Source organism: Gracilinanus agilis, chromosome 3 (genome assembly GCF_016433145.1).
Source record: "Gracilinanus agilis isolate LMUSP501 chromosome 3, AgileGrace, whole genome shotgun sequence".
Taxonomy (NCBI): Eukaryota; Metazoa; Chordata; class Mammalia; order Didelphimorphia; family Didelphidae; genus Gracilinanus; species Gracilinanus agilis.
This window is the reverse complement of record NC_058132.1, coordinates 396,276,590-396,299,881: the sequence shown is the minus strand read 5'-3', so window position 1 is coordinate 396,299,881 and position 23,292 is coordinate 396,276,590. Positions and strand designations below refer to the sequence as shown.

The window sequence follows — 23,292 nt, the reverse complement described above, 5'->3', positions numbered from 1 at the left end:
AGATAGATAGATAGATAGATAGATAGATAGATAGATAGATAGATAGATAGATAGATAGCCATGTTTTATTAATCTCATTCATTTCAATGGTCTAAAAATATCCAATTACAGAAAGGAAGGAAGGAAGGAAGGAAGGAAGGAAAGAAGGAAGGAAAGAAGGAAGGAAGGAAGGAAGGAAGGAAGAAGGAAAGAAGGAAAGAAGGAAAGAAAGAAAGAAAGAAAGAAAGAAAGAAAGAAAGAAAGAAAGAAAGAAAGAAAGAAAGAAAGAAAGAAAGAAAGAAGGAGGAAGAAAGAAGGAGGAAGAAAGAAGGAAGGGAGGGAGGAAGAAAGAATATGGATAGCCTGCAGGTCATGGGGGTAAGTCTAGAGAATTTCACTTTTATTTTTTCATGAACAGGGAACTGTAGGGTTCCATGGTGGGTAGTTCAGGAAAATGTCACATGCATAATGAATCATCATTTTAGTGATTTAAAGGGGGACCATATATAGTACTCCATTTTATACTACTTTTTTTAAAAGTGTTTAATAATTTCTATAAGTACTTTTTTAAAAAAATCCCATATCTTCTGTCTTAGAATCAATACTGTGTATTGGCTCCTAGGCAAAAGAGCATAAGGGATAGGCAATGGGGATTATGTGACTCAGCCCAAGCTCACACAATTAGGAAGTATCCGAGCAAACACTTGAACCCAGGACTTCCTACTTCTGGGTCTGGCTATCAATACATTGAGCCACCTTGCTACCCACCCCCTATATATTACTTTTAAAACTTGTCCTGTCTATCTGTGCTTCCTTCTGAAATTTCTTCTGTTTTCTTCCAGACATAAAAAAAAAAAGTCTTGATGGCCCCTCTTTTTCTGGCATCACTAATTGCTAATTCTTCCCTTCCCTCCAATGTCTCCACAACTAAAAATTTAGAGAGAGAAAAAATCCTTTGTAATAAATAAGCATTGTCAAGGGGAAAGTATCCATTGAATAAATGAGAAATTTAAGGTCAGAAGTCATATAGAAAATTAGTGGCAGGATCCTGAATGAAACTTGGGTCCTTTAGACCCATCATCCAGTAATTCTTTCTAATCTTCAGACTGCGTTCACAAAAAAAGAGAGAAAACTATTTTTTAAAGTAATCTTGGAAGCCTGGAGTTCTGAATCATTCATAAAGTAATATTTAATTTTATAACCAATATTATGAGCAAGGTTGCACTACAAGCTAAGTTTACTTTATGGATCCCTTCTGCTACTGACACTAACTTATGGCCTCTAATAGACTTATGAATTCATCTAAGCTGTTGGATACAATAAGCAATGGCTTACAAGAGATTATGAGACTAAATAAAATGTCTTTGTGAGGACTTAAAAAAAGGTTCTTATAGTCATCAAACAGATCTATGGAGACACTGGTATGATGATTAGATAGATTCCTGGCATTACTATTAATCTGGAAGCTAAGGCAAAAGAACCTTGTTACTGAAAAAAACCAAAACAACAAAAAGCTCTTTGGACAGATAGAGACAAAGACAATGAAAGAGAGAACAAGTGAGACAAAACTGCCATGTTGTCAAGCCTATTCAGGATTCCATTTGCTAAACAATGGGGCAGAGGCCTTTGACAATAATAGCAGAATAAGATGATTATAAATTAATTTAATTATCTTGCTAACCTAATTAAATTACTTAATTAGAAAAAATAAAATTCTAATGAATCTGAAGTTTATGAGGCCAGCAAATAGAATAAGAGAAGAGAACCAAGTGAATATGACGTTTTCTTATTTTTTTTCTCTAAGCAGAAAAGATTGTTTCGTCTCACAACTGTTGTGAGTCACAATAGGGCCAGGTATTCTAGTTCTCATTTGCTAGATGAAGGGAAGAACCATGGAGACCATGAGCAATTGAGTCAGCGTAGCATATTAGGATGGGGACCAGTTAGAGATTCACACAAGTTCAGATTCTACCTGTGATGCTATCTATTTATAAATGGCCATTAGCAAGTCACTTTCACCTTCCCAGACTCAGTTTCTGGGTCAGTAAAATGAAGGGTTTAGACAAATGGCTTCTCAATTTGTGGTCCTATGATCTGGTTTGCTCATTCTCACTAGTCTGCTCCTAGACCAGAACCTGCTTTTCAGATCCCTGACCCACTAATTTCATTCCTGCTGTGTCACACTGCCTCAGTAGAAATAGGGAGGCAGAACAAGTCAGAAATAATCATGTCATTTAATTTATGGATGTCTACAGAACAGATCAAAATGTTATATTCTACTCTCATAATGATAAACACATTCTAAAGCCATGGAGCCTGGCTAACATGAAAGTCTCAAGTTTACTTTCTGGCTCTCCTCATTTTTATTGCTTATGAGTTATAGGGCCAGATTTCAGATTCCTCAGCTGAGGAAATGGGTAATGCAGAGACTGGGGGTAAGGGTGGAGGTGGGAAGAGGGGGGAGGAAGGAGAAAGGAAAGATGGACTTTATAAACACCCAGGTAGCTCTCATATCCATCATCTGATAAGTTTTAACCAACAAAACAATAAATTTTCTCTATTTTAGCAAATGGGCAGCTAGGTGGTACAGTGGATAGAGCACTGGGTTTGGAATCAGGAAGACTCACCTTTTGAATTCAAATCTAGCCTTAGACACTTATTAGCTGTGTGACTCCCTGGACAAGTCACTTAACCGTGTTTGCTTCAGATTTCTCTTCTATAAAATGAGTTAAAGAAAGAAATGACAAACTACTCCAGTGTCTTTGCCAAGAAAACTCCAAACAGGGTCAACAAAGAGTCAGAAATGACTAAAATGACCCAGCAGCATTTCAGCAAATATATTAATAAATACATTAGTGAAATAAATACATAAAAATACTTGGTCTTCTCATCTAAAAGGACCTGTAAATTAAGCATTTAAAAAAAATCTACATTGTCCTACCCTTCACCTATACAGTTACTTCTTGCAAATATCACTCTTTGAAGATCATATCTCAATTTCAGATCTTCCCCACACTGGCTGTGTGATTTAGTATCTGAAATTTTTCATTTGTAAAAGGAAAATACAGTTTAACACTGTCTCCTAATGACCTCACAGGAACACTGTGAGAATGTCTGAAATGTAAATTTTACACTTTTTTGAATAATCCTGCATTTTGTAGCCTGTGTTTTATCTCCCTGACAAAACACACAAATAAATAAATGAACTTCTTTAGGATATAAGTTATGTGCGCTTTCTCTTTCTGCATATTAAAAACAGTGTAAGTATAAAAGCTCCTTGAGGGCAGGAACAGTTCAGTTTCTGTCTTTGTATCTTCAGGGTCTGGCACTGTGCCTGGCACATAAGGGCTTAATAAATGCTTATTGAATTCAATTGGATTTGAATATTAGATATATAGTAAGCATTCAATATTCTTTGAATTCATAGAATCAAATTGAACCTTTAAATCTTTTTTAAGCTCTAAGTCAGCATATAGTATTATTTCTTGCAACATGGAAAATGGCAGGGTGGAATTCCTGCAAGATACAGGGTCAAACCTCACCTAGAATTCCAGGGGACCCCCCCAGTAATCAACTGTTTAACTGCTTTCCAAACTGTTCCCTCACCCAGAGTTCTCCGGGGGGGGGGGGTCCTCTGGAATTCTGGGTGAGGCCTGACCCTGTATCTTGCAGAAATTCCACCCTGCCATTTTCCATGTTGCATTTCTATAGTGAAAATGAAAATTCTTTCCCTCTGGAAGACAAGTACATACACTCCCTGACCAACTGTTACAAAAGTCATATCCACTACACACTTTACAACCACAACTCAGTGTTGTGGTAGTGTCGTTTTCTGGTAGAGATAGGATATTTACCCATCAGTCAGTCACTCAATAAATATGTATCAATTTTATTAAATAAATATTTATATTTTATTATATTTATATATATGAGATATATAATATGTATTTATTATAAATAAAATATTTTATTAAATAAAAAATTATTTACAGTTAGGTGGCTCAGTGGATAGGAAGCCAGGTCTAGAGACAGGGGGTCCTGGGTTCAAATGTGACCTTGGACATTCCTTAGCTGTGTGACACTGAACAAGTAACTTAAACCCAAATGCCTAGCCTTCATGGGTCTTCTGCCTTGGAACTGATAAGACAGATGGTAAGGGTTTAAAAAAATTAAGAGAGAAAAAATGTATTAAGCACTTACTACATGCCAGCTACTGTATTGGATGCTGGGAATACAAAGAAAGACAAAAAATAGTCCTTATCCTCAAGGAGTTGCCAATCCATTGGGGGAGACAACATGTAAATAACTATGCATAAAGAAGCTAAATACAAGATAAGCTGTAATAATCAAGAGGGAAAGCATTAGAACTAAGAGGGATGGAGAAAGACTTTGTAAAGAAGGCAGGATTTTTATCCAGGGCTTGAAGGAAGCCAGGAAAGCTGAGAGGAGGAGAGAGGGAGCACATTCCATACATGGTGGTGCGGGTGAAAATGTCCAGAGTGTCTTACTTAGAGAACAGCAAGGAGGCCAGTGTCATTGGATTGCAGAGTATGGGAGTGGAGTGGGTCTGTTGGTCAGTAAGACTGTAAACATGGGGGCTGGGGTTGGAGGGAAGGAGAGGCAGGAAGGTTATGAAGGGCTTTGAATGCCTACTTCCTGCTAAACTTCTCCCCAATTGTATTTAAAAATGTTTAACACACGAGCTTGCTCTTCCAGGATGTAGAAAAGTTATACAAAACCTCACTTGACTCAAGTAAGCAAATATTTTACTACCTAACTCAGGGAAATGACTAAAAAGGTTTTGTTTTGTTTTTTAAAACCTTACCTTCTGTCTTAGAATGAATACTGTGTTTTGGTTCCAAGATAGAAGAACAATAAGGACTAGCTAGGCAATAGGGGTTAAATGACTTGCCAGAGTTACACAGTCAGGAAATAGCTGAAGCCAAATTTGAACCCAGGACCTCCCATCTCTAGACTTGGCTCTCAATCCACAAAGGCACCCAGTTGCCCCTTAAAAGTTGTTTTTTTTTTGTTTTATTTTTATTTTTTTAACACAAAGGACTATCTTCTTAGATGTCAGTGAGACAACTTCAGGGTCTGGTGATCCAAACTGGAAATCCTGTAATCTCAGACATATATATATAAATATATATGTACATACACATGTACATATATATACACATATATTTATTTATTTGTTTGTTTATTTAAAGGAATCTGATTTCTTCAGGTATTTGATTAGAATGGATTCTAAATTATTAATTTCAGAATGGAAACATAGTGGCTAGAGCCTTGAAATAAAAAAAGTTCTGAATTCAAGTCCTGCCTCTGAGACCTCCAATTTGTGTGACCATAAGGAAGTTAACTGTTCCCCATGGCAACTCTCTAAGACTAAGTGACTTTCCCAGTGTCACACTGCAATAAATGTCTAAGACCAGGTTTAAATTCAGGTTTTCCTGACTCCCAAGTCCAAGACTATGGGCAAATGGTCAGAGTCATAAATGGAATCAAGAGTAGATGAAATGGAGAGCCAAGTGGGGTATAACATATGAGTACACAGCACAAAGAGGAAACTTAATTTTCTTTTTTAATAAACACACACATTCAATGTCAGAAAACCCTACTATCCATGGTACACAAGGATTCATTTTATCAAATCATGTGTTTCAATGAGAGTCAAACACACACATGAGTGGATGTGATTTTCAAAGCTGGTTTAGAGCATTTGCAAGCCTTGCTCTGGCCCTGATCATAGTATCATGTTCTATAAGCAGCTGAGGATACACTAGAGGAGCATCTCAATACATAGTCCTGTTGAGGGAGTATTAAAAAAAAACATGTTGGAATTACAAAAGAATTTCAGCAAATTTCCAGAATTACTATTGAGACTGCAAGAGACCATCTTTTTAGGCTTAGTATTTTGAAAGCAGCAGACATGTCATAATTAGCTTAGTATCTCTTCTGATACCTAAAACATTGCCTTGCAATATGTTGGCAATTTATGATTTGCAAATTCTACTCCGATACTTACTGTAGGGAGGTAATTCTAGCTTCTTAAAAATTAGAATGCAAGCTGACAATTTGGAAAGGATTCCAGGAAGGGCTTAGAAATGGGCTATAACATTGATTTCTGAGTATTAATTTAGTTAAGTTCAGGCAATGATGTTCCTTAACCAGAAAGCTGGCCACCAAGCAAGAGAACATGCCAAAGTCTGTGTTTGAATGGACAAATTCCTGCAGTGACAAATTCTACTCTTCAGCATGACTCCCACTTTAATCTCAGCAAACTAAGGTTGAAATTTAATTCATACCTACGTCTATCTAGGGCAAATTTTGCTACAGGATAATTATGGAGATCTGGAAGGCCAGCTGAGCCCCCCCCCCCAAATCTCATAAATTAGGAATGGACTCAACTCCTCAGGCTCAGAGGAACTGTGAAAGACATCAGAAGATGAGTCTTTTGAAGTATTTAAAAATTTTTTGTGGAAAGTAATGACTGAATGGGCATTTTCCTCAAGAAAAGTCCTCTTGCTAGCATCCTTGTATAGTATCCAGTTGGTCCATAGTACAGAAGGGTGAAGCAGGAAAAGCCAGTCATTGCTCCACTTCGATCCTGGGAGGGAGGATTTTGATGTTGCCGTGGGGAACCTGTTGCTACCCTTCTTGGTACAGACATGGAAATCTTGCTCTGGTATGAACCAACTTAGCAACATGTACAACTGTTTGTTCAAAATCAATTCCCCTGTTACATACTACTTAAAAAGATGAGAAAATTCAGAAGTAATTCTTATTTGCTTATTTCTAAAAGCATTTTTATTTTTTTTATTATCCACAAAATATTTCTATTAATATTTCATTTTATATCAGCCCAGCCCAGTTATGAGCTGTTTTAAGCATTTTATCTAATTTATCTTTTCAACATCTTTTTTTTTATTTTTATTTTTAATATTTTCCCCTAGTTCCCTATCTACAAGCATTTTTAACTCAAGTTTTTTTCATTCACTTTTGAATAGGATCTATAATCCAGCTCATCAAGTGCTGGTATTCATTTTTTTTTTCATCATTTCAAGTATCTTTTCTCTTTCCCCACTGCTTTTTCTCTCTATATGTCTCATGTGAATGCGGGTTTTCTGTAATTAAATTTAACCAAGTAGGAGCTGCTTTTGGTAAATCTACTGATATTATTAGGATGATCAAGAGATTCACCCTGTCCTAACTAGATGGGGAAATGATGACTTAAAAACTATTAACAAATTACTCATTTTAAAGACAGTTTTTTTAAACCCTTACTATGTATTGGTTCCAAGGCAGAAGGATTAGACAATGGAGATTAAATGACTTGTCCAGGGTCATATAGCTGGGAAGTATCTGAGGCCAGATTTGAACCCAGGACCTCCCATCTCTAAGTCTGGCTCTCAATCTACTGAGCTACCCAGCTGCCCCCAAAAGGCAGTTTTTTTTAAACCCTTACCTTCCATCTTGGAGTTAATACTGTGTATTGGCTCCAAGGCAGAAGAGTGGCAAGGGTAGGCAATGGGGGTCAAGTGACTTGCCCAGGGTCACACAGCTGAGAAGTGTCTGAGGCCAGATTTGAACCTAGGACCTCCCATCTCTAGGCCTGGCTCTCAATCCACTGATCTACCCAGCTGCCCTCCACCCCCAAGACAGTGTTTAACAAGCAAAAAAAATTGCCTCCTGACTAGGCTATATATGCCATGCAATGAACATTTATTTCAATGCCCCCCAAAATAAAAATTTATCACCAAGACAGAAATAGAGAACCTCCTCTCTAGGTTGCTTTTGATGCAATGGGACCCAACAAACAAGAAATGAGATCAGGTCAGACCTTGGGAAGTATGAATAAGTTCCCTCAGTGGTATATGAAACCTTTGGCAGGGCTCCCACTTTCCCCAGAAGACCATGGGCAAAATTGAAAATATACATACTTCTCCCTATGGTGATTTCCCGTTGCAAGATGCTTATGTATAGCTGCAGGGTCAGCTGGGGAGCTGAGCCCAAAAAAGCCTGGATGACCGATGCCCTGCTGAACGCTGACCTGTGGGTGCACAGCTTGCCTTCTGCCCTGCCCACTTCTTTCTCAATTTCTTCTGTGAGTCCATTTTTAGGGATTTGCCTCTTCTTGGTGATACTGACATAAGGTTCTTCAATTCTGCCAGCTTGAAAATATATGCAAAAGACTTCCACACACCTGGAAATGGAGTCAAGATTTTCATTAGATGACAGGAAATCCTCAGATTTTTTTTTAGACATCCTATCCACATTTCATCTGTTTCTAGTATTCCCAGATGTACCAATGTATCACAGTACAAGAAGAACAAGACTTGGAGTTATAATACCTGGATTTCAGTCCTACTTCCACCATTATGTACCTTAACCCTCTGGGTCTCAGTTTCACCATCTGTAATGCGGGGATAATTATACTTGATTTCTCCATAATACAGGGTTGTTGTGAGGACCAGATGAGATAAACACACTCTACAAATGTGAGAAATAATTACTTTGTGTCCATTGTTAGTTTGAGGATGTGCAGGAGCAAGTTTTGACAGGCTAGTGAAAGCTGATTGTTAAATTTTTAGTGTGAGCATTTACATTTTGGAAATTGGCAAAAGCTACCAATCAGGGTTTGATTTATTATTCTGTTGATTGTCTAGACTTAAGAAAATAATGGAGAAAATGTTAATAATTCAGATTAAACTAAAGTTGGTCATGCATACATTTTTTTTTCCTGAGAGCTCACACCCCTGCTAGAGCCCAGTCCATTCACCCAACTTTACCTTTTACTTTGATGTCATCTAATTCCCCTAAGGCTGGGCAGGGCACTCAGAACTGAAAAACAAAAGGAGATGAGGAACTAAAAAGAAAGGGAAGGAAAAATGTAAAAAGGTTAAAGCAAGGAAAGCACAGCAAGATAATCCATGAAAACTTCCCATTGGTCCTAGCTCCAACATTGTGTTTGGGGTCCTAATGGACCTACAGTCTCATGAAGCTGGAGTAAGAACAGGGAAAGGTAAGGAGAAAGGGCAAAGTGCATGGCTCAAAGGAAGTCAAGAAAGGAGAAAAAAGGGAGGGATAAAGGAAAGGAAAAAGCAAGTTAGATGAAGAAATCTATGTGTGTGTTTCTTCTCAGCTAGACTACAAGCTCCCTGAGGGCAGACATAACGATTTGCTGGCCATATAAAATTCAAAGTATTCAATTTAATTAGTATTAATTAAGTACCTATGACATACAAGATCCTGCTAAGATGTGATTCTTAACTTCCATAGATTTTAAGATTTAGTAAAGAAGGTAATAAAAATAATGTTTTAACTCTGACTACTTTCTTCATGACATTCCTGTGGGTACGTGGTGTACTATTATTTTTTATTATTTTGATTGTTGTTCAGGCCTTTCAGTCCTGTCTGACTCTTCATGACCCACTTTGGGGTTTTTCTCAACAAAGATACTGGAGTGATTTGCCATTTCCTTCTTCAATTTATTTTACAGATGAGGAAAAGGAGGTAAATAGAATGAAGTGGCTTGCCCAGGGATATACACAGGTAGGAAGTGCCTGAAGCTAGATTTGAACTCAAAAAGATGTCTTCCTGACTCCTGACCCAGTGCTCTGTTTAGGGCATCACCCATCTGCCCTTTTAATTTTCAATATAGGGATGAGGAAATAGGCTCAGAGAGCTTTAATAGTTTATTTATGGACATGGGGTGTCCATATTTGAATTTAATGATTTGAATCCTGGTCTCTTGACTCCAAGTCTACATACACATTGCAAAAGAGAATAGGAGAAGCTCAAACAAAAATCCACAGAAGGTAATCTACTAAGCCACACTACGGACTTAGATCACTACTACTACAACTACTACTACTACTACTACTTCTACTACTACTACTACTACTACTACTAATAATAATAATAATAATAACAATAATAACAATAATAAAAACAACAACAATAATAATAATAACATGGGCAAGATGCTTTATAAATATTTACTCATCTGATCCTCAAACCCTGGGAAATAGGTGCTATTATTCTTAATTTTACAGATAAGGAAACTGAGGCAGACAGTGGTTAGATGACTTGCCTAGGAGTAAAACTAGTAAGTACATGAGACTGGATTTAAAATCAGGTCTTCTTGGCTCCAGAGCCAGTATACTCTATTACTATGTCAACTATCTACCTTTGTAGAAATAAGAGAATTACTAAATAATTAAAGTGAATCTCATCGTTTGTGGTTGCCTGTGCTATACAATAAAAATGACAGTTACCCAAATTTGTATACATATTCAGTACCATATTAATCAAACTATAAGAGGTTACATTATAGAATTAGACAGAATAATAATTATAAATTTTTGGAGAAGAAAATTCAACAATCTCAAGGGGAAAAAAAAAGAAAAAAAAAGGCAGAATAAAAAGGCCTATCATTACCAGACTTCGAATAATCATCTGAACTATCTTATACTGGTCAAAATTTTGAAAAATAAATGAATGGAACAGAGAAGAAAAACAGGTCCCAGAAAAAGTAGAACTCAATATTCAACAAATCTAAGAATGCAGACATTAAGGAGGAGGATCTTCTATTTGACAAGAAATCCTTGGAAAAACGCAAGGCAGTGGCAAAAAGTAGATTTAGAATGGCACATTATACCCCTTACCACAAGAAGCCATCACCTGAATGTCCTAAACATAAAAGTTCACAGCATTATACTCATGCATGCATACATACAATCACCAAGACAGCAGAATTTTTCACAATTAGGACTATGGGGAAATTCTTAAACAAATAAGAGATAAAGACAGTCACAAAGGACAATAGGCTATCTTTATTACTTAAGATTAAAAAGCATTTGCACAAACAAAATTACTTTAGTTTAAAGAAAAACTATTGAATAGTAACATAAAATCTTCCATAAAATAACTGATAAAAGTCTAATATATATGTTTGTATATACATACGTATTTATGGAATTGATCAAAGAATGGTTAAAACATAGAAAAGTTGGTCAGTGGGCTAGATTAAACCAAGAAGATGCAGAAATAATTAAACATAGTAGCACAGTGTCCAAAAACCTCAAAGATCCCAAATATTCACTTTTTAATAAAAATAAATATTCACTATTTAACAAAAACTGTTAGGTCACCAAGAGGAGCAACTTGAACCTCTTCATTAGCCACAATAGTGCTGTATGCTTTTATGTATGGATGTATATACAAGCATTTATACAAATATATGTTCATACTATAATCATGTATGCACTATATGCATAAATACACACACACACACACACACACACACACACACACACACACACACACACNTATGCATAAACACACACACACACACACACACACACACACACACACACACACACACACCCCTAAGAGCTTCTGGGTCTGGATGCTATCAGGGCCTTCCTTGTGTGAAGATGGGATTAACCCTCCCCTACCCATTTTTAGATTTAATCACCAGAAGGGTATAAACCCCATTTATCCTTAAGTATGGGTCTGTGACCCACGTGTGCTATAGCGAGTGACAAATCAGAATTGATAGACTGCCCCCTGGGCAGTCCTAAGCAAAGCTAAAACTGTAATTGGTCCATGTAAAGTGAAAGGAAGGCACAGGATGTGACAAAAAGAATGGTTTTTAAAAGAGGCAAGAACTTCCTGTGACCAGCTCTTTTGCCTTCAAACTTGACCTCCGGCTTGGGACCTAGGATTGCTCTTGGATTTTCCTTTAGAACTACCATGTGAGTGAGTGAAAAAGACTGACTCCCTTTCCTGGCTTTTCTGGAGGTACTAGCCTCCGAAGAGGACCCTTGTCTTAGAGGAGACCTCTTGGCTAAAACCCTTGTTGAATTTACTTCTGGACCCCCTTTGCTGGGGCCTCTGAAGCCCTGCCCCGTTTGGACTGGGCTGGAGTAATTATCTACTCTCTCTCTTTCCTTACTTTCACTCTTTCCCTCTATTTTATAAATAAATTGCTATAAAATTGCTATAAAATTCTGACTGGAGTAATAATTTTGGAGACCACATTCTTATATATTTAGTCCAACGCTTTAATTTTTAACCCTTACACTTGGGTCTTCCCCCAGAAACAGTGCTGTCTTCTTTTGCATCGTTTTCTAGGCCTTATCCATTTGGGGCCCTGTTGAGGTCTTCCATTACTAGGGCTTCCCCAGTTTGTTCTTGAAATCTTCAAGCCTATTTATCTATACTCATGCTGGTTTCTCCAAGAAGATGCCTCTTCCAGGCTCTATAGCCTCTGGAAGTCTTTTTATACAGTCCTAGACTAGATTGAGGGAGTTTACTGGTATTTCTCTTTGGATTTCTTGGCCATCATTCAGTCTGGTGATATGTTTAGTTCTTCATGGAGAACTATGCTCCTCTGTAGCTCTTTATGTAACCATATTAACAGTAAGTCACTCAAAAGAGATTATAAAATGATTTGATTTAAAACCTAAAAGAAATGGGCCTTGATTTGTGTGCTAGTCCTCCAGGGTGCCCCATATACACTCATTCTAAGACAACCAAGAAATAAAGGGCATCAGTGATCACTTGACACCTGGCACAAGGACATATGAAGGAAATTAATACATTTTTTATACTAATGATGGTTCACATTTAAATAGTTTGTGCCTTTTTGTTTTTAGACTATACTTAATCTCAGTCAAATTAGTTCCACTTTACATAAAAAAATCTTAATTGAAATAATTTTATAATCTAATACAGAAGATTTCTGGGAATTATAATAAGTGTTGTCAAGTATTTGATGGGTTCTCTTGTGGAAGAGGGCTTAGACTTGTTCTTTTTGGCCTGAAAGAAAGGCAGATGCTGAACTACAGCATTTCCGGATATAATTAATTCATGTTTTCATTTACATACCATATTACTTCTTAAGGACTAAACTATTACTTTGGAAAGTAGAATCATAGCTTCATTATTATTGCATAGTTCTTTAATGCACTGATATTAAGATGCCTGAATAGAGAATAAAAGCAATGCTTTGCAAAAATCCCTAGGCCATAGATCCTGATTCATAACACATTAATGAGCAAATGTTTGTGGCAGAAGAGTTTATGAAGATTCCTATCATCTGAATGTTTTAAGGAAAAATTTAAAAGCTTTGCACAATATACTTCTATAGAAAAGATCTCATAAAAAATCTCTAGAAGTTTACTTTTTACCTTAAATAACTAATAAATTGTATACATGTTGATAGAACTTTATGACTAAAGTTTTAGACCAGGTTAGGGATTGGAAGCCATTGAAGATATCCTTTGAGTTCCAGTACCATTTTAATTAGTTCTTAGAAAACCTTACCATAGGACTGAAATCAATGGATTGTTTTTTTATTCTAAGATAGTTTTTCAAGACAAGTTTTCCTGTTTTGACATAATTTGGACTAATGGGATATGTGGCACCACCCAGAATCAAAATTTTTTCATTATGTGACAATATCTTATTGTCTCTGCTCCTTCAAGCAATGCCATATGCCAAGTATATTATACAGCCAAGCCCTAGTACCTGAAGTAAAATAAGATGTCAATAAATTAAATCTGAAAGGCTAAATATTGTGTTGGGGCAGCTAACTGGCACAGTGGACAGAGTACCTGGTCTGGAGTCAGGAAGGCTCATCTTCCTGTATTCAAATCTGACCTCAGACACTTACTAGCTGTGTGAACCTGAGCAAGTCACTTAATCCTGTTTGCTTCGATTTCCTCATCTGTAAAATGAACTGGAAAAGGAAATGGCAGTCTACTCCAGTATCTTTGCCACAAAAACCTCAAAAGGGGTCACAAAGAGTAAGATAGAACTGAAAAAATGACTAAACAGCAAAATATTGTGTAAAAACCTCAGAAGTAAGTCCTGAGAACCCTGGAATAGACCCGGTTTTTCAGACCTGTCATAACAGGTCCAGATTGGTCTCCAGAGCTAAGGAAATCCAAAAGGTCTGGAGGTATCACATGAGTCTATATAATAATAGCGCCTTCCTTCTTTGGGTTATTTCTGATTTATCTTTTTCATATCTTATTCATACACTGTTGTTTATATGTTATCCTTCTTTCATTAGACTATGAGCTCCTCAAGAGAAGAGATGGTCTTTTTCCCTTATTTGTATCTTCATTGATTAACACCATGTCTGACAAATAATAGGCACTTAATACATGCTAGTTGACTTGTTGATTTTATCTTTTTGTGGGAAGAGAATGCACTGATCCCAAACTTACTCTCACTTTGCTCTTGCTTCCATCCTCAAGGTTTCCTTTCTGTAAATTAGAAGTTCTGACATAGAGTTGTAATCAGAGAAAGGATAAGAAAGAGGCAAGCAAAAGAGCCACAGAGGAATTAAGAGTAAGAAGTAATAATAATTCACATGTTTTTAGGACTTAAAAGGTTTATGAAAAGCAGGGATATTTGAGAAAAGCCTTGCAGAGGGCAGAAGATTCTAAGAGGCAAGGAGGAGCAGAGGAAGGTGTATGCCAGGCCATGGGAGACTGCTTATACCAAGGCATGAAGATAGAAGTGGGGGAGTATTGTTTGAGAGGTCTAGCAGCAAAGCTGGACCACAGAGTGCCTCGATCAGTCAATCAATCAATGAGTGTTAGTTAATAGCTACTACATGCCAGACACTGCTGGTGAAGAACCATAGGGAAAAGTGAAAAAGTCTTACTATCAGAGAACTTACATTTTAACGGGATTTGCTTATGTACATATAGAGGCATATAAAAAATATACACAGAGATCTTAGGATGAGAGATAATAAAAATAATAATAACTGGCATTGTTTTAGTACATGCTATGTATACTGAACTAAGAACTGTACATTATTCTCATTTCATCTTTACAACAACCATAGGAGATAGGCACTATTATTATCCCATTTTAGATTTGAAGAAATTGAGTCAAACAAAAGTTTGCCCAAGGTCATATTCCTAGTGTCTGAGGCTGGATTTGAACTCAGGTCTTTATGATTCCAGGTCTAGTGTCTCTATTCATTGTGATACCAGGCGCCTCAAAAAAAAAATCACTCAATCATTTGGCTTCTTATTCATGAGGTCAACGTTTTCTTTTTAAAGATGTATCAGTTGTTACATATTTCAATCAAGTATAAATATTGTGAGTTCCTACTGTGTGCAAGTATTGTGTTAAATTATATGGGCAGTTAGGTAGCACAGTGGTAGTCAGATATAGAGTTGGGAGGACATGGGTTTAAATCTGGCCTCAAACACTACCTAGCTACGTGACCCTGGACAAGTCACTTAACCTTGATTGTCTAGTTTTCGTCCTTTTGTCTCAGAGTTATTAATAAGACAGAAAATAGGGGCTTAAAAAAACAAACAAACTGTATGGGTACCTTTTTAAGATGAAGGACCAGGTTTCCTATTGAAAAGCTGTGGTTGAGTGGAAAAACTATTGGACTTAAAAATCAAGTAATCAGGATTTGCCTTGACAAATCATTTACCCAATCTGTCCTTCAGTTTCTTCATCTGTAAAGTGACTTACCTGGGGACTAAGTATCAGAGGTCAGATTTGAACTCTGGAAGATGAGTCTTCCCGACTCCTAATGAGTCTTCCCGACTCCTAGAACAACTCTCCACTCACTGAGCCTCCTAGCAGCACAAGCAGTATCCTAGCTTGCCATGGAGTTCTTGCCATCAAATAGTTCAGTAACAGGAATGAAGTGGGTTTTATCAGCCAGTGGAAATGACATTAAAGGGGTGAGAATGCCATTGAAAGTGGAAATGACAAAAAAGTGGGAATGACATTGCTGAGGACACATTGTCATGTTTTGCTGCTGTACCTGGAACCACCATGGGGGCTTTTCATCTGACTTGTCGCTGAAACCTCCAATGTGATATCTTCTCCATTAGAATGTGAGCAAGGACATCCTTACTTTTCTATTTCTATCCTTAGGACTTAGCACAGTGCTTTACACATAGCAGCACTTAATAAATTCTTTTTCATGGGCTAATTCATGAAGAATTAAGAGTGGAGATACCTAAAGAGATTTAATAATTCCTACTGGTATATAATTTTAAGGTTCACAAAGCACTTCCATCACAACTATGATGTAAAGCACATATTTGCTGTATTTTACAGATTGAAAAAATGAAGACTGAAAGCTTAAATGAGTTGGTCATAGTCATTTATCTAGTAAATGGAATAGCACAGAATCAAACCTGGGTCTTCTGATTCTAATTATTCCAGTGTTATTTTCACCATAGCAATTTTCATAAGAAATGGAGACCCAGCATTCCTACAAACACCCTTAATACAGCTGCACCAACCCTTACACAGTATTGACAGCCAGTTGTTTTTATATTTAATTTTAAAATTTGCAAAATACCATTTTTATGAGACAGGGAGTCCAAGAATTATTGTGTCTGGCTTAAGGAGGAGGAAACTGAGACTCTGAGAGATTGACTTTCATGATTACCCAGTTAGTAAGTAGATACAACGGAAAAAATGATCAAGGATATTACTTTTATACACCTATTAAGATAAAATTAGAGAACCTTCTTTTTAATTGAATAAATTTACAGAATTATTCAAAAGAGAAATTTTACTTAAAGGAATATGCCAGCAGTCAACAATTTCGACCCACTCAACTTCTGTATTAATTCTACCACCACCTAACAGTTGTCTATGTCAGATGATGACCACAGAAGCTCTCTTTCCTTTCCTGATGGCAGTTTAGGATTTCTCTCTCTTCACTTCCTTCTGTCCTTTCTTCCTCAGAATCTCTGCCAAGTTATTGCTTCAGATTGCCCCCCAAACCCACTATCATCTCAATCCAAATAGTGGGACTTGTAGTTATGAGGGAGGTGGGAAGGTAAAAACCAATATTATCTCCTTTCTTTTTACTTTCTTGACCACTGTTGCCTTTCTAGCCTCAGTACTCTTTTGGTCCTGATTTGCAAGAGTGCTGGGTTTGGAACCAGAGTTCAGGAATTGAAATCTCAGATTTACTTATTATTTGTGTGGTCTCAGACAAATGATATTCTCTCTCTGACCTCCACGTTCCTCACCTATAAAATGAAGAATTTAGACTAGCTAATCTCTAAGGTACCTCTAAGTGCTATGATCTTGCCAAAATATTCCCAAGTCCTAAATCATTTCTTTATTTCCTACACCAAAATGTCTCAGAAGCCCTGCCCTGCCTCTAGATTCCCATATGAGGAACAGCCCGTGTCTATATTTTTTCTTCCCATTTCAATCCTTTAGGTATATATGCTATATGTATATCACTCCTATATGGAATTTTTCTTATGAAAACAAAAAGAACGTGTGATTCACTGTGTGCTAAGAAGGAAAAAAAAAGGAAAGTCATGAACCCATAGAAGAAAAGGAAATAAATAATTTGGGAACTAGACTAGACTGAAGAAGGTTCTTTGTGGGTTTACATTGGCAGAAGACCCCACTTTATCTACTTAATATCTTTCCCCATCCCTTTTCCTTCTCCTGCTCCTCAAGCTATACCTTGTAAGTGAGGAAAAGAATATCCTCTTAGTTATATTAGGATTAGGGGAGAGATATTCCTGGTATCCCAAGAATTTTCTCAGGAAAATAGTGTTACCTAGTATGGGTTAGATTTTCTAGCAGTACTAGAACCATCTTTCCTTCAGATACATTGTGAACTAACTAATAAGCAGCTGCAAGCTGGTCTAGGACACTAGCTACCATTTACAGGATTGTTCCTATGGGAAATATAGTCCAGGATCAAACAACTGACCAGTTTTGTGACCAAAGCAAATTGGCTTTCTTCCACTTAAAAAAAGGTGTGTGTGGGGACTCCAAAATACTCTTAAAATACAAAAATCACTAAATACATCATGTGGCAACATTACTTATTTAATTTAGGAAAAACAAATTTGACCTCTTTGGACAGATGAGTAGAGTCAAAATAGAAAGTCAGAAACAGAAATGAGTTCATTTGTATATAATGTGTATAATAATATATGTTGATTCTATATCTATGAGGCACAATTCTATGAATAAAACATTACTTTTTCCAGGTGTATTGTCTATAAGATTCTCATTTATTCTGAAGGATAAACTATATGTTACAATGAAATCGTGGCTATGTAGACTGCTTTTCTGGATCTTCATATTTTGCAAAGAAATCTTTCTAAACTTTCGTGGACAAAAATATAACTAAAAAGGTGAAGGGGAAAAAGTACAAACATCCATCTCATCTATCTGGAACAGAGTGGAGAATTGGCAAGAGTAAGCATAAAAGGGCTTTACATAGCCAAAACTGATGTCATTTAGTCATTGCATTAATTAAGTACTTTTCAAACCCTGAGATCCTCATGAAGCAATATAAATTAGCTTATGAATTGAAATCATTGCAATGACCAACATTACCTATTTATATTCTTTAGGATTTTAAATTAAAAATTTTTTTTCTCCTGAATTTAACATCCACTAAGGATAATTATAAAATTGAAAAGTCTCAAGAGATAAAAATGCAAAAATTCAACAATGTCAATTCTACAATGACCTTTCCCACATTTAATTCCATTTTGACTTTATCTTGGGAAATCTGGAAAGCAGTTTGGCAAAAACTAGATATAGACCAGCATCTCATATCTTATAACAAGATATTGTCAAAATGGGTATATGAATTAGATACAGTGGGTGATGTAAGCAAATTAGGGGAGCATGCACTGTTTTACCTGTCAGATTTATGGATAAGGAAAAATTTTATGACAAACAAAAGACAAAGAGCATGACAATATAAAATAGATAATTTTGATTATTTTAAATTTAAGAAATTTTGCATAAACAAAACCATTGCAGCCAAGATTAGAAGGAAAGCAGGAAACTTGGTGTGGTGGGAAAGGGAGGGACGTTTACAATGAGTTTCTCTGATAAAGGACTCATTTCTCAAATATAGACAGAATATGAGTCATTCCCCAATTGATAAATGGTCAAAGGATATGAACATGCAGTTTTCAGCAAAAATCAAAGAAATATATAGTTATATGAAAAATTTTCTAAATCATAATTGATTAGAGAAAGGCAAATTAAAATAATTCTGAAGTGTAACTTCATAACTAACTAACGTGACAAAAAAAGAAAATTACAAAATTAGAAGGAATGTGGAAAAACTGGGACATCAATGCACTGTTTGGAACTGTGAACTGATCCAATCATTTGTGGAGCAAGTTGGACCATGCCCAAAGTGTTAAAAAAACTGCATACTCTTTAACCCAGTAATTCTACTACTAGGTCTATATCCCAAAGAGATCAAAGGAAAAGAAAAAGGTGCTTTATGTACAAAAAGATTTGTGGCAATTCTTTTTGTGATAGCAAAGAATTAGAAATTGAGGGAATGTCCATCAATTGTGGAATGGCTGAACAAGTTGGAGTAAATGGTTGTGAAAGAACTTTTATTGTTATTGTTCAGTTGTTTCAGTCATGCCCAACTCTTCATGACCCCAATTTGGGTTTTCTTGGCAAAGATACTAGAATGATTTGTCATTCTTTCTCTTTGAGAATCTCTTTGAGATGAGGAACTAAGGCAAACAGGTTAAGTGACTTGCCCAAGGTAACACTGGTAGTAAGTGCTTAAGGCCAGATTTGAACTCAGGAAAATGTCTTTCTGTCTTTAGGCCTGGTACTCTAACCACTGCTGCTTCTGTAATGGAATACTATTGTTTTATAAGAAATGATGAGCAGGATAGTTTCAGAAAAACCTGGGAACAATTATATGAACTAATAAAAAGTGAAGTGAACAGAACCAGGAGAGCATTGTATACAGTAACAGAAATATCCAGTAAAAGAAATAACTATGAATGACTTGACTCTTCTGAGCAATCAGTGATACAAGATAATTCTGAAGGACTCCAGAGAAAGTACTGATGGAGTCTGAATGCAGATTGAAACATAATATTTAGACTTTATTTTTCCTGCTTTTTTTCCCCACAACATGGCTAATATGGAAGTATGTTTTACATGTTTTCACATATATAATTCATACCACATTTTTTGCCTTGGTAGTATGGGAGAGAGATGGGAGGGAGGATAGAAGTTGGAACTCAATTTTAAAAATGAATATTGAAAGAAATGAAAAGATTTTAAACAATTTTAGAATTTTCAAAGCAAAAACATAATTGGCTGAAAAAATCTTCAAAATATTTGCTTATCCAAGTATAGGACAAAAGGAAAATTACTATTAAGCACCTCATAAAGCAAGCTATGTGTCTAATATTGTTTCTAGTTTCAAAACATTTACTGATAATAAATAAAACACTCTTCTCTCTAAGTAACTTATTTTTAGCATTGTTAGATTTAGTATAAAATTGATGTGAAAAACACAATTTTTAAAAATCAGTGTTTTGTTATTTTCAAACCTTAAAGCACTATACAGGGTATCCCAAAAGTTTTGGTGAAGTTTTTGGAACACCTTGTATTTGCAAGATATAAATGCATATGTGTATTTATGTATGTATGTATTATGTAGGAGTCAGTAATAGAAGTATTATTACTTAGATATTTTCAAAGATTTGTTTTTATTTTTCCCCCCACCTTCTGAAACAGATGATATTGAAAATAATCTAAACTTTCTTTGATGCCATCATTACATATATATGTATATATATATACATACACACACATATATATATATGTTGTTTATTGTACTGAGCTTTTGAAGTATACATGCGTGTACATCTCCATATTAATTGACTCCAGACTGCACTGGTAGTTTTTTGTTTTATTTTGTTTACTCCTTGTTTATGTTTTTAATGACATTGTTAGGTTGGGGTTTTTTGTCTCCTTCCTTGCTCTCATGACATTGTCTATTAATTGTCTACTCATACAACTCCATTCTCTACTTTTGGGTTTCTAATGTATTGTGAGCTTAAAATTAAAATTATTATAATTATATGTAAAGTAAGAATAAGAGGCTCTTGCTATTGTTGTGCGGTTGTTTCTGATTCTAAATGACTGCATGGACTTTGTTTTGCCATTTCCTTCTCCACTGTGTCCCCATTCCACAGATGAGGAATAAAGGCAAACAAGGTTAAGGGACTTGCCCAGAGTCTCATAGCTAGTAAGTTTTTGAAGTCCTGTTTGAACTCTTAGTTTAAAAGGCTCTAGGGAGCAGCTAGGTGGCTCAATAGATTGAGAGCCAGATCTGGGGACAAGAGGCATTGGGTTTAAATCTGACCTCAGATACTTCCTAACTGGTATGAGCCTGGACAAGTCACTTAACCATCATTGCTTAACATTTAACATTCCTTTACAATAACCTTTACCAAGCCTTGGAACCAATAGTAAGGGATTTTTTAAAAAGGCTTTTAGGAGAAACCAAAATCGAACTCCCTTTCCACGAAAATGCAAAAGCTGTGAAACTGAGAGGGCGCATGGTGCAATGAAAAGACAATGAATTTAGTGTCAGAGGTTCTGGCTTCTACTTTTATCACTTACTACCTGTGCTACTATGCTCAATTCACTTAACCTCTTTGGGGCTCAGTTTCTGCATGTATAAAGTGAGGGGGCTGAACTCAATATCCTCCAACTTCTCTCCTAAGTCTGCATCTGTATCCTCTACTCTATTTGAGTTGTTTAGTTTTAGTTCTGTTTTATTGTCTTCCAGCTCCTCAGCTTCATTTTAAATGAGTAAACGATGAGTGGCGGGTTCAGGATTAGTATAGGACCTTGGAGATGGAGATCATCAAGTCCAACCTCTTTATTTTCCACATAAAGAAACTAAGGCACAAACTGCATCAGAGAGACACAGACAATAGATAGTAGAGTTAATGAACAGATCATCAGATTCTTTCTACTAAGCCAAGTGAGATGGCAAATTCTGGTTAAATATATATCCATAAGATGATTGCCTAGACTTTGCTCCTTTTTTCTTTTTTAAAATCATCGATCTATTACAAGGATTCTTATATTTTCTTGTCATGGACTCCTTTGGAAGTCTGGTGAAATCTATGGAGCTTTTCTCAAAATAATGTTTTTAAATGCATAAAATAAATGCATAGGATTATAAAGGAAACCAATTATAATGAAGTACAGCTAATTATTTTTTTAAAGTTCATATATCCAAGGTTAGGAAGCCTTGGTCTACGACATTCCAAATCTTCATTTGTACTTTCCATGGTCATTACATTTTTTTGCTTGTGTTTTGCTATCCATAAACATTATTCTTCTTGGGGACCCTTTCAATCTGTTAAAGTAAAATATCCACTTATTTATAGAATACTAAGTGTTTGTGTTTGGCACAAATGGATAAAACAGGGGAATGCTCTGATAACAATCTGAAAAAAATGTTCTAAAAGAATGCTGAATGGCAAGTGCTTTTTGTTCATGGTGATTGATACAGGGACTTTAATTGGACATGCCCACAACCATAAGAACAACAGGAAAGTCATTTCAACAGCACAAGTTCAACAGGACACTACCTATATACACAGTCCTTGGCACAGGGATCAAAATGCAAAACATTGGGGGAAAAACCCCAAGACTACAACCCATAAGAATGGCTATGTATATCTAGTTTTCTATTTACACAAAGAAAGGGCGTGGCATGCCTTCTTTCCCAGAATTTGTCTTTATACTTGGCACAAGTAATATCCTGACTACCGACATTTATTATGCAGAATAAATCTAGTCCATTTATTTGGTAGCTTGAATTCTACAACCTGTCCACATTCTTGGTGACATCAACTTTGAGCTGCAAGATGAGAACCGGGAATCACAGACAGATGGGGATCCTTTCTATCATCAAGGACCCGATATTGTCGTCCATGCATCTAGCGCCTATATTAATACATTAGGAGTTCTCTCCCTCTTTCCCGCCCCCGTGGAGGGCGGCCTCCATCACCAGTAGGCCGCAGGGGGGCCACTTCCCCAGTGTCAGCCTGAGGCAATAGATACGGCTGGAAGGGAGGGGCACCCAGAGGAGAGGATGGAGGGAGAAAAAACCTGAAAGTGCTCCCAGTTTGGGAAGAGGAGCACAAACCACGACAAACACCCGCCCCACTGGCCCGCCTGCGCCTCAGGCCCCAGGCTGCCACCTACCTGATCAGGGGTCCCAGCTGCAGCAAGTGCAGCAGCAGCACCAGCGGCCGGTCCCTTTTCAGGTCTCGGTGGATGAAGATGAGCGTGAACTGCACCAGCACGCAGGGCAGCAGGGAGAAAAGCAGGGTCAGCGACAGCCAGATGCGGTCTCCCGCAGAGCTGTAGGTGCTGCTCAGGTACAGGGCGGTCGCGGTCTCGGCCACGAACAGGAACACGGACACCAGGACAGAGCCGGGGAATTTCATCTCCTCCCCC

General features: G+C 36.7%; 1 protein-coding gene across 1 annotated transcript in view; it reads right to left on the bottom strand.

The window, feature by feature from the left end:
* XK (X-linked Kx blood group) overlaps positions 1-23,282 on the bottom strand; it is a 60,588-nt gene extending 37,306 nt beyond the window's left edge. Inside the window, exons 1-2 of the mRNA XM_044666837.1 lie at positions 23,038-23,282; positions 7,926-8,188 (exon numbers count right to left, since the gene is read on the bottom strand). Coding sequence (XP_044522772.1) covers positions 7,926-8,188; positions 23,038-23,282 — 508 coding nt within the window. The remainder of the gene's footprint in view (positions 1-7,925; positions 8,189-23,037) is intronic.
* Between the last annotated feature and the right edge of the window lie 10 nt (positions 23,283-23,292).